The sequence below is a fragment of the Bison bison genome, unplaced genomic scaffold (assembly GCF_000754665.1).
Source record: "Bison bison bison isolate TAMUID 2011002044 unplaced genomic scaffold, Bison_UMD1.0 scf7180017864068, whole genome shotgun sequence".
Taxonomy (NCBI): Eukaryota; Metazoa; Chordata; class Mammalia; order Artiodactyla; family Bovidae; genus Bison; species Bison bison.
The window spans coordinates 5,959,068-5,971,917 of NW_011494640.1; the positions used below are offsets into that span (position 1 = coordinate 5,959,068).

The 12,850-nt window shown below is 42.6% G+C and overlaps 1 protein-coding gene across 1 annotated transcript in view; it reads left to right on the top strand.

Moving 5' to 3' along the window:
- The window catches only part of DNER (delta/notch-like EGF repeat containing), a 290,628-nt gene that overhangs the window by 86,335 nt on the left and 191,443 nt on the right, over positions 1-12,850 (top strand). The window contains exon 5 of the mRNA XM_010837101.1: positions 6,833-6,978. Within this exon, the coding sequence (XP_010835403.1) occupies positions 6,833-6,978 (146 nt within the window). The remainder of the gene's footprint in view (positions 1-6,832; positions 6,979-12,850) is intronic.

A 12,850-nucleotide genomic window follows, 5' to 3' on the forward strand; every position in this document is an offset into this window, starting at 1 on the left:
CTGAAGGAGATCAGCCCTGGGATTTCTTTGGAAGGAATGATGCTAAAGCTGAAACTCCAGTACTTTGGCCACCTCATGTGAAGAGTTGACTCATTGGAAAAGACTCTGATGCTGGGAGGGAATGGGGGCAAGAGGAGAAGGGGACGACAGAGGATGAGATGGCTGGATGGCATCACTGACTCGATGGACGTGAGTCAGTGAACTCCGGGAGTTGGTGATGGACAGGGAGGCCTGGCGTGCTGTGATTCATGGGGTCGCAAAGAGCTAGACACGACTGAGTGACTGATCTGATCTGTCCTGTTCTGCCCTTCGCCCTGCCCACCCCCACCCCCCCACAGTTGGGTTACGCACATGGGATGCACAATTTCTCCTCTTAGAGAGACTCAGCACTTTAGCCTCATAATCAGAATCATAGACTTGGATTGAACACAGTTATGATTCAAACAAATGTTTACCCATGAACATTTTCAGAGAACTCTAATTTTACATGCCTTGTGGTCGGAATGAAGGAATCTAAGGCCGCAAACGTGAGAAGATGATGAGATATCCTTCCTTGACAAAAGGTGGGAGAACCCCTGAAACTTTTGCCAGGAAGCCTTCATTTCCTTTTCTCCATTTCTGCTTTCCTTGTCTTGAGTGTCTCCTTTTCCTGTGTCTAATGAAGTTTCTATCTCCTGCTTTGCTTTGCTTTTTCCGTCTTCCTTCTTCCGCCCCTCCATCTCTTCTTTTCCCTCCTCTTTTCTTTTTTATTTCCCTTTCCCTTTTATATTTATACTCTTTCTAGTCTTCTTTCTTGCTTTTAATTTAAGCCAGACTTTTGCCTGAGCAACTTCATAGCATCCCATGCATCATCAGTTCTCCAGTTTTTGAAAAGACCATAGAAGGCACAGGTGTTGACACAAGCTCATTCTCAAGCAGCTCTGCAGACAGAACCGGGCAGTCACCCTTATTCTGACTTGGCCAGTTTTTGTCTTTAGCTGATCAGTTGGTCTACAGATCTTGGAATTCTGAATATAAGGACAAGCCTTTCTATCCAGGCCTGTCTCAGGAATTATGTTACATATATTGATTACATACGATTAAGGAAGAGAGAAAATTCATGACCATTTGCTTGACATTTCTCACAAGCGTGTTAGAAGTGCCATTGTTTGAGGGCTGAGTCAAAGAGGTCACATTGTCTTTTCAGCAGCTCTCCAGTGATCACCCATAAAGCCCTGAAGAACTTCTTTTCTCAAAAAGTGAATTCTGTTTTATTTCAGATTCCTGCTTTTAATGTGAGCCAGGCTTTTGCCTGAGCAATTTCATAGCCTCCCATGTGGCATGAGTTCTCCAGTTTTTGAATAGACCATAGAGCACACTTCCTGCTCCTGGCATGTGGGCTCTCCTGAGGGCTACTTTGCTTTAACCCAGCTGCACTTTGAGGAAACAAACTGGATGGGATTACTTTTCAGTGGGCTTCCCCAGTGGCTCAGCAGTAAAGAATCTGCCTGCAGTGCAGAAGATGCAGGAGGTGTGGGTTCAATCCCTGGGTGGGGAAGATCCCCTGGAGAAGTAAGTGACAACCCACTCCAGCATTCTTGCCTGGAAAATTCCATGGACAGAGGAACCTGGTGAGCTACAGTCCACGGGGTCGCAAAGAGTCGGAGGTGACTGAAGAGACTCGGCACACAGGGCGTGCACGCGTGCACACTTTTCAGTAGGAGGAACTCCAAGCATTTCCCCCTTAGACGTGGCCAAAGGGAGGTGCAAGCAACTTACTGAAATAACAGACCTCGAAGGAGCCGCTGGGCACCGTTTTCCTCGTGTGAAGAGTGACTGCTGAAAATAACATGCTTGTAATGCTGCGGACTCATTTTCGCATGATTAGGTGACATGATCAGAAATGATGGAGGAATGTGTGACACTCTGCTGCAAAGATTGATTTCTTTAATAGTTTACTAAGGGATTTGAAGATCAAAATACTCAGGCTTATTAAGCAAGTAAAGCTAATAGAGAAACTTGTATCAAAGTTGTCTCCAGGAAGTTTAGAGACTATGATGAGTGAGGGAATATGGCCTAAATATCAGAGTTGTGTAGACTTTCAAAAATAGATGTGTAAAGTGTGCTTTCAAGAGGCTCACATGCGTGTCTCTAATTCAAGGTGATTGTTACCTTCACAAGAACACTACTTATGTGACTGAGATTAGTTTTTCTATTGGCCCAGTGGTTCTTAAGTGGAAGCACATGTCCAGATTACTTAGGAAGTCTTTTTAAAACACATGCCTACAGGGGCCTACCCAGACTATTGCTACTGAGTCGTTTGTGTTGGAGCCTGGAAATAGGTACTTGGAAAAATCCCCTGCAAAATTGTGAAGTGTCTGGTTTCAAACTAGTTAAGGAGCATAATTCAAAAAGACACACGTACCCCAGTGTTCCCTGAAGCACTATTCACAGTAGCCAGGACATGGAAGCAGCCTAAATGCCCACTGATGGATGAATGGATAAAGAAGTTGTAGTCCATATATACAATGGAGGAACGAAATTGGGTCATTTGTAGAGAAGTGGATGGACTATAAGTCTGTCTTACAGAGTGAAGTAAGTCGGAGAAAAACAAATATTGTTTATTAACTCATATATGCAGAATGTAGAAAAATGGAACAGATGAGCCTATTTTCAGGCAGAAATAGAGACACAACATAGAGAATGGATACGTGGCCATAGGGGAGGAAGGGCAAGGAGAGATGAATTGGGAGATTAGGATTGACATATATACGTTACCATGTGTGAAATAGTGGAATAGAGGAAGCCTGCTGTAAGCGCAGGGAGCTCAGCTCGGTGCTCTGTGGTGACCTAGATGGGTGGGATGGGGGGAGGTGAGAGGGAGGCTCAAGAGGAGGGGAGCACATATATACATATAGCTGATCCACTTTGTTGTGCAACAGAAACCTAACAGAACATTGTAAAACAGTTATACTCCAAAAACAAAACAAAACAAAACTAGTGAAGACCACTGCTCTTGACTGAAAGTTTGGAGTAGCACAAACCAAGGGTGACCCCTCCCTGTAACCTTAAAATCCTGTACGATGCCTGGTTTGTAGAAGTGAGTGTAAAAAATGTTCGCTGAGAAAGTGAAACCAAACTATTCAGAAAACCATATTGTGCATTCATTTAAACTGCTTGTTCATTTAAATTTCTACTGGCTTAGTAAATAGTTGAAGAGAATTTTTAAAATAACCATTGAAGAGATGTATCTTCTGGATAATTAGAGAACATTCTGTGATCTAAATGCTTATAAAGGGGACAGATGATGTAGATTTTTCAAGTAATTTGATGTGAAACTAGAGAACAAAGCAGCGAGATAGACAAAAACATTTTTAATTACTATCTGATTTTTACCTCCATTATATTATGTGTAAAATGTCTTTTAGAATAAGAATTCTGGTAGCTCCCGTATGTTGTTCGAGATTCTATTTGTCTATCAAAGTTGATGAGCATTTTTTTTTTAGTAAGCTGGACTTTGTATATTCTAATGATGGCTGTTCTTCCAAGTGCACTCAGATTGACAACACATTCTGGAAAATCCTCTTTGGGATTTGTCTGTGCTGTGCTGGTCCTGTATGCACCTATATCCTGAATTCCTATTTGCCACCTCCATGAGGCTTGTCCCTTGCCCTCAAGGAAGTTTCAGTAAGGGCAGTTTGGTAGGTAGTCATCCACGACATAAAATAATCAGAGACCTCCATGTAACAGTGCGGAGTGACATTGTGCAGCTGGGAAAGGACTGGGGTATTGCTCGTGAATAAGGTGTGTGTGTTAGTCTCTCAGTTGTGTCCGACTCTTTGTGACCCCATAGATTGTAGCCTGCCAGGCTCCTCTGTCCATGGAATTCTCCAGGTGAGAATCCTGGAGTGGGTTTCTGTGCCCTTCTCCAGGGGATCTTCCCGACCCAGGGATCGAACCTGAGTCTCTTACTTCTCCTGCATTGGCAGGGTGGGGTAATAGGAAGCCCAGGTGGTGGTAGTGGTAAAGGTGGGATAGGGTGGGATCTGAGCTATGATGACAGGGGGAGGAGGCGTATTCCAGGGAGAGGTGCTGTGGGAACGTTTGCAGACTTGGGGTGATCAGGGCGTGTGAAGGCACTGCGAGGAGGAGGTGTGCAGTGTCTGCACGACGCGGGGCCACGGCTGAGAAGTTGAAACTCTATAGAGGAGACGCGTTTGCCTAAACCATCCTTTTCCTTCTGTTCCAAAGCTAATTTACCATAAAGTTTTCAATAGGAAATCTTAGGAAGAGAGCAACCCTCTATGGGTGTAAAAAGCACTCCTCCCGACTTGCCATATCCATCTTTACTGAGACACTGGCTCCTAACTACAAACTTGAAGTTGAGGTGGGTCTCTACTGTGACTTGGGTCAATTTCCCAACATAACCTTGATGCTTATGAATGGAGTTAAATTTTCCGCTGCTGTTTTGAACCCATCTTCTGCCTGTTGAAAACATCCCTTGCACTACCATAGTGCTTTGCCCTTTGCAGATTTATTGTTCCTAGATGCTTTTCAGGGTACAAAAAGCGGGGGGTGAGCCTGTCAGACAACCTCACTGTCTGCCTATGTCCAACTGTCACCATAAAAAGCATCCTTTTTTGATGTTAAAAGAGCCCCAGTTTTGATGATAAATTCTATGGTTACTTTCTTCAGGGGTTGCTATCTTTACTTACATGAGAAAATTGGGGATTTAGAGAGGCATGGCTGTCTAGAATCATTTCTACTCCCCTGTCTTAAGCATCTTTTCTGGGTAATGTAGGAATCTTCCTTCTGGGTGATGAAGGTGTTAATTATAAGTTGTTTGTTTTTAAATTAAAAATTATCCCTAAACAAATGAATATTCTTACTAGAAAAAGGTACACTGTCTTTGTTGTTGTTGTTGTTCTAAGTCCTGTCTGATTCTTTGTAACCCCATAAACAGCAGCATGCCAGGATCCATGTCCTTCACTGTCTCCTGGGATTTGTTCAGACTCATGTCCATGGAGTCCATGGTGCCATCCAACCATCTCATCTTCTGTCTCCCCCTTCTCCTTCTGTTCTCAGTCTTTCCCAGCATCAGTGTCTCTTCCAATGAGTCAGCTCTTCACATCAGGTGGCCAGTGTATTGAAGCTTCAGCTTCAGCATCAGTCCTTGCAAAATAATTATCTTGTTGATGCATAGTCCTCACAGTAGTATTTCCTTATTCCATTTGGAGGCAATTATTTATTTGACATTTATTTCTATCTACTATGTACAGATAGCTATACTTGACATAAAGATCATCATTCAGTGATAATTATGACATATTATTGCTTTTGCAATCAGCATTCAGCTATGATTGGTCCTGGTTTATTAAATGGTTAAAACCACATTTTGCAATAAGGAATTCATGATTGGAGCCACAGTCAGCTCCTGGTCTTGTTTTTGCTAACTCTATAGAGCTTCTCCATCTTCGGCTGCAAAGAATATAATCAATCTGATTTTGGTATTGGCCATCTGGCGATGTCCATGTATAGAGTCATCTCTTGTGTTGTTAAAAGAGGGTGTTTGCTATGACCAGTGCGTTCTCTTGGCAAAACTGTTAGCCTTTGCCCTGCTCCATTTTGTACTCCAAGGCCAAACTTGCCTGTTACTCCAGGTATCTCTTAACTTCCTACTTTTGTATTCCAGTCCCCTATGATGAAAAGAACATATTTTTGGGGCATTTGTTCTAGAAGGTCTTGTAGATCTTCATAGAACCATTCAACTTCAGCGTCTTTGGCATTACTGGTTGAGGCATAGACTTGGATTACTGTGATATTGAATGGTTTGCCTTGGAAACCAACAGAGTTCATTCTGTCGTTTTTGATATTGTATCCAAGTACTGTGTATTGGACTCTTTTGTTGAATATGAGGGCTACTCCATTTCTTCTAAGGGATTCTTGTCCACAGTAGTAGATATAATAGTCATCTGAATTAAATTTGCCCATTCGAGTCCACTTTAGTTTGCTGATTCTTAAAATATTGATGTTCATTCTTGCCATCTCCTGTTTGACCACTTCTGATTTACCTTGATTCATGGATCTAGCATTCCAGGTTCCTATGCAATATTGTTCTTTACAGCATCAGACTTTACTTCCATCACCAGTCACATCCACAACTGGGCGTTGTTTTCGCTTTGGCTGTGTCTCTTCATTCTTTCTGGAGTTATTTCTCCACTCTTCTCCAGTAGCATATTGGGCACCTACCAACCTGGGCAGTTCATCTTTCAGTGTCCTATCTTTTTGCCTTTTCATACTGTTCATGGGGTTCTCAAGGCAAGAATACTGAAGTGGTTGAAATTGATACCATGCAGTCAGATTGGTGATCAAGTTGATATTTAGTAATAAATTCAATGTAAAATGTGTCTCGTGTTGCATGCCACTGTGAGGGCACTGAGCTGTTCACACAAGCCCATAGCAGGGGAGATTTACTGCTTGCGACTACTCAAAGTAGCCAAGAGAATGGAGAGCTGGGAGTTGCAAGATAGTGGCTCCCAGGGAAAAGACAGCTTCAAAAGCAGGGCTGGAATTCAGACAGAGTTGGCCCCTAGAGGGCAGGTAAAGGATCTCAGGTGATGTCGGAGTGCCTGGGGTCCTCCGAGTCAGGCGTTCCTTGTGATTCTTGGGAAGAATGTCCTACCTTAATGGCCCGAGGTCCGAATGACCACTGGCCACGTACTTTATTCCTTGGCCTGACTTACTGCGTTTTGATTTTTTTGCCAGAATTGATTCTTGTGTAATCTATATCCATAGTCCTGTCAAAAGAATGTTGGTCAAGCTTTACATTTCCTATTATCCTGCTTTCTTTTAGGTTTTGTGAATGATTCTGTTACTAAATCTATCGTGGCTTTGCGCTTGACTCTGGTGGTGAAGACCAGCACCTGTGTGCCGGGGGAGAGCCGTGCAAACGACCTGGAGTGCTCAGGAAGAGGAAGGTGCTCCACGAAGCCGTCAGAGGTGAGGGGGACACCTGGGAGATTTGCAAATGCATGTTTACATTAGGGTATATTTACATATAAGCACACACACACACACACATATATATATATATACACACACGGACTGCAGCCCCCTAGGCTCCTCTGTCCATGGAATTTTCCAGGCAAGAATACTGGAGTGGATTGCCATTTCCTTCCCCAGGGGATCTTTCCAACCCAAGGATTGAATCCTGGTCTGCTGAGTTGCAGGTAGATGCTTTACTGTCTGAGCCACCAGGGAAGCCCATCAATTCAGTTCAGTCGCTCAGTTGTGTCCAACTCTTCGCAGCCCCATGGACTGCAGCACGCCAGGATTCCCTGTCCATCACCAGCTCCCAGAGCTTGCTCAAACCCATGTCTGTTGAGTTGGTGATGCCATCCAACCATGTCATCCTCTGTCATCCCCTTCCGCTCCTGCCTTCAATCTTTCCCAGCATCAGCGTCTTTTCCAATGAGTCAGTTCTTCACATCAGGTGGCCAAAGTATTGGAGTTTCAGCTTCAGCACTGGTCCTTCCAATGAATATTCAGGACTGATTTTCTTTAGGATTTACGGGATTGATTTCCTTGCAGTTCAAGGGAAGCCCATATATATATATACACACACATATATGTTGTGTGTTTGTGTGTGTGTGTGTATAAAGAATGAAAGAGGAGAGAGCAAGTGCATTTGCTGAAAATATCCCCAAATTTCTGGTTTCAATTATTGTATGCAACTTACAGATATATAAATTTCCGTATAATTTTCAAGGTAAATACTGGAAAATTGTGCAGTCCTGGACCCCCTTACTTTGGTATCCAGTAGAGATTTTGTGAGAAGTAATTATCATATCTGGTCACAGAATCAAGAGAAGCAGAAGAAAGAAAAGCTAAGACAGTTATCTATTTCCCTGTTGTGACCTAATTCCCTTCTGAGACTTTGCATGTCCCCAGTGGTGACAACAGAGTTACAGAAGTGAGGGAAAAGTAAGAGAAGGAATGGGGAGGAGGCAGGGTGAGAAGGCTGATTCACTCTGGCCTTTGTGGACCGGGGCCATCAGCTCTGGAAGACGTGAGTCCTGGGGCTCCCTGGTGCTCCAGTGGTTAGGACTTCATCTTCCAAGGCAGGGGATATGGGTTCAATCCCTGGTGAGGGAGCTAAGATACCACATGCTTCTTGGCCAAAAAACTGAAACATCCAACAGAAGCAGTATTGTAGAAGACTTTAAAAAAATGGTTCACATCAAAAAAACCTTAAAAAACAAGAGACTTGAGCCCTGTCTCCCCTTCTCTTTAGCATCTGACATCACATGGGGAAGCCTGAGAGTTCCTGTTTTCTTCTTTCTTGGCCAGCTTGGACTTACTTCTTCTCTATCCTGAAAGTGAAAGTGAAGTCGCTCAGTCGTGTCCAACTCTTTGCGACCCCATGGACGGTAGCCCATGGGATTTTCCAGGCAAGAGTACAGGAGTGCATTGTCATTTCCTTCTCCAGGGTATCAAACCCGGGTTTCCTGCATTGCAGGCAGAGACTTTACCTCTGAAGGGAAGCTTTATTTATCCACTTATTCTATTAATAAATAAATAAAGGCTATTGAGTGTTCTTCTGTGACCATCCAAGTTAGTACAGAAGTGTGAGAAGTGATGGAAGCACTTGTTTGTGATGGAAGTGGGGCACTTGTTTGATAAGGAAGTTCTAGAAGAGATGAACGTGAGAGACTGAGGAAGGCCAGCCTCTCGAGGTGGAAAATCATCAGATCTTCCCAGTGAGGCTGCAAAGAGGAGGCGCAAGGGTCTTCCCCAAATTCACTCTTCTTTTTAATATATATTTACTGAAGTATAGTTGAATTACAGTGTTTCAGGTGTGCAAGCAAGGTGATTCAGTCATATGCAATGCAGGAGACCTGGGTCCTATCCCTGGGTTGGGAAGATCCCCTGGAGAAGGGAAAGGCTACCCACTCCAGTATTCTTGCCTGGAGAATTCCATGGACTATCATTGGGTCACAAAGAGTTGGGCACAACTGAGCGACTTTCACTTTCACTTCACTTTCATATGCATATATTATTGTTGAGATTATTTCCCATATGGGTTATCACAAGATATTGACTATCGTTCCCTGTGCTATACAGTAAACCTTTGTTGCTCATTGCATATCTATTTTTAAATGGGAAATCTAGCATTTTATTTATACTAAGTCAAATAAGTGGAATCAAAATGTCATAAATTTTTTAGTTAGGCAAAAATGCATAAGTTTTCTAAAATATATATTATACTTATTTTATCTATATTGTATACAAAAGCTTTTCTACTATGCTTGACAAAAGCTTGAGAAAGGACATCAAAAAAAGAAAACTTTTTTAAAAAGTCTTAAAGAAAAAAAAAAAAAATTGCCCCAAGAGCCAAAAATAAATGGGAACTGGAAAAAAAAAAAGTCTTATTTATTTTATTTATGTGGCATGGTGGGTCTCAGTTGAGGCCCTCAGGAACTTGTATTGAGTTGCATGAACTCTCTGGTTGTGGTATGCGGGCTTAGTTGCTCTGTGGCATGTGGCATGTGGAATCTTAGTTCCTGGACCAGAGGTGGAACCTGTGTCCCCAGCATTGCAAGGCAGATTTGTAGCCACTAGACCACCAGGGAAGTCTCCCCAAATTCATTCTTAATATTCCCAGTGACCAATTCTGCAGCCTGGTTAGCCCTCAAAAGCCATGTGGATGGCAGGGAAATGTCTTCAATGAAGAACCAAGGGCTATGCTTGGAATCTGGGACTCATAGAGTGCTTTCTCTTATAATGTGACCCTTCTGGGGACACTTTTCAGCTGAAAAGCATTTGCCAGGTTATCTTAAGACATCCGTGTTGGTGACATTTGGCCTGCCTTTGGGTTTCATCTGCATGAAAGCTTAGCTCAGAGGCTCTGCCTCTTAGAATGGACTTATTCCAAAGGCGGTAGACGTATTTAGCACCTGGCAGGCTACTTGGCAAATGTCAGAGCTCTTTGTTTCTTTGAAAAAATGACTCAAAAGCCTTGGAATCCAGGCTAACGTCAGCACAGCTTCTTATGCTCCAGCTCCTTTGAAGAGCTCTGAGTGCCCTGGCCAGAGATAACACCTCTACCCTCCGTCTGCACCTCCCAGTTCCACACCAGGTGCTTCTAAAGTGCTGTTGATTCTGTCAAAGCCTGCGTTTACCTTCATTGAATTTAAGGAAACTGTGACCAGTCATCTCATCTGAGACACGATAATTACCCCCTGGTGACTGTAAGCAAGTGGTCAGGCTGGAATTACCATGTTGTTCATAGAGCTACCACATTGTTATCTTGGAGAGAAATGTCTGGAAACTAGCCTTATTGTTCCTCAAAAGCTGAACGAGCCATGGTAGGAGTGAGAATGGAAAGGTGGGGAATCTTTCCTATGTCTATTTGAGTCCTGTGGGTTTCTGTGATTGTCATCATGGCTGTTGAAGAGATTTAGGAGTAGTTTGCTAGTAATAAAAGACTCGTTCTCAAGATTCTTTCTTTTCATTGTTTCTTAAAATTAGAAATTATATAGTCCAACCTTTCACCTAATGCAAGAATCTATTCCATCGGACAAAACAAAAAGAACTGTATTTGGTGGTTTAATTTTATTGTTTCTAATCATTTTTCTATTGTTTTGTTAGATCATCCATCAAAATAAAAGCAATTCTGTTACTTCTACACTACTCTCATTTGATAATGGAACTCATTTCTCTTTTGTCGGAAGTGCTTTAGCTGGAGAATATTTCACAATTTCGAGTGATGGGTGGTTTGTGACAAAGTGTTTGTTCGCTGTTCTTAGATATCCCACCAACCTGGGAAGGCTTTTTAGGAGCTATTCCTAAAAACTAGAGTATAGTTGCTTCACAGTGTTGTGTAGTTTCTGCTCTACAATGAAGTGAATCAACCATGTGGTGTTAGTTGCTCAATTGTATCCAACTCTTTGTGACCCCATGGAGCCTGCCAGGCTCCTCAGTCCTTGGAATTCTTTAGGCATGAATGTTGGAGTGGGTAGCCATTCCCTTCTCCAGGGGATCTTCTCAACCCAGATATGTATGCATATATCCCCTCCCTCTTGGACCTCCCTCGACACCCCCATGCCATCTGTGTAGACCCACGTAGGTCATCACAGAGCACGGAGCTGAGCCCCTGTGCTATACAGGAGGTTTCCATTAACTATCACTTTACACATGGCAGTGCATATACCCTGAGAAAACCATAATTCAAAGAGACACATGCATCCCAGTATTCACTGCAGCACTATTTGCATTAGCCAGGACATGAAAGCAACCTAAGTGTCCATCGGCAGATGAGTGGATAAAAGAGTTATGATACATATATACACTGGAATATTACCCAGCCATAGAGAGGAATACAATGGGTCATTTGTAGAGACATGGATGGACCTAGGGTCTGTCATACAGAGTGAACTAACTCAGAAATAGAGAAACAAATATTGTATATTAATGTATATATGTAGAATCTAGAAAGATGGTACAGATGAACCTGTTTTCCGGGTAGGAAAAAAGACACAGACTTTGAGAATGGACAGGTGGGCATGGTGGGGAAGGGGAGGGGGGACAAAGTGGGAGACTGGGAGCTCTCTATTTTTGAAGACTGCTTTTGTTACAAGGGTTAATTCTGATCTTCTTTATGCAAGAATCTTTGGCTGTTGACCACTCCTTCTTGAACTTTGTCCGCAAGGTTGGCTGCTGCCTGTTTGATGATTCTTTAATTATCTTAAAGGTAACTGTCATGGCTCTTTCTGATGTGGACCTTTAGCCTTCTTTTGATCAGTTAGGTTCCATGACTCTGTCTCTCAAGAGTAAGAGATGTGTATTAATCAGGATTTTCCAGAGAAATAGAACCAATGGGATATATCTACATGTGTCTCTATGTGTGTCTGTGTTATATGTGGATGTATATAGATAGAAAATTTATGTAATTTTAATATTTATTAATATTATATACATGTACACACAAACACACACGTATATAAGTCAATCAATTAAAGACATTTGTTTTAAGGAATAGGTTCATTGTTGTTGTGTTCAGTCACTAAGTCATGTCTGACTCTTTGAGACCCCATGAACTGCAGCACACCAGGCTTCCCTGTCCTTCATTATCTCCTGAGTTTGCTCAAACTCATGTCCATTGAGTTGGTGATTCCATCCAAGCATCTCATCCTCTGTTACCCCCTTCCCCTCCTGCCCTCAATCTTTCCCAACATCAGGGTCTTTTCCAATGAGTTGGATTTTCACATCAGATGGCCAACGTATCAGAGCTTCAGCTTCAGTATCAACCCTTCCAATGAATATTCAGTGTTGATTTCCTAGAGGATTGACTTGTTTGATTTCCTTGCTGTCCAAGGGACTCTCAAGAGTCTTCTCCAGCACTGCAGTTTGAAACAATCAGTTCTTTGGTGCTTAGCCTTCTTTATGGTCCAACTCTCACAATTGTACACGACTACTAGAAAAACCATAGGCTTGACTATACGGACCTTTGTTGGTAAAGTGGTGTCTCTTCTTTTTAATATGCTATCTAGGTTTGTCATAGCTTTTCTACCAAGGAGCAAGCATCTTTTTATTCATGGTGTTCCTTGTGGCTCTACCATTATGAAGTCTTGGGGAATCAAAAATCTAATGGAGGATGCTGGGCTGAAGATTCAGTAAAGAGTTGCAATTCTTACAGAGGCAATCTGCAGGTGAACAAGGAAGAGCTCATGTTGCATCTGAAATCTGAAGGCAGAATTCCTTTTGCTGGGGAAGGTTAGCATTTTGGTCCATTCTGGCCTCAACTGATTGGATGAGGCCCACCCTCATTATGGAGGACAATCTGCATTACTCTGAATTCACTGGTTTAAAT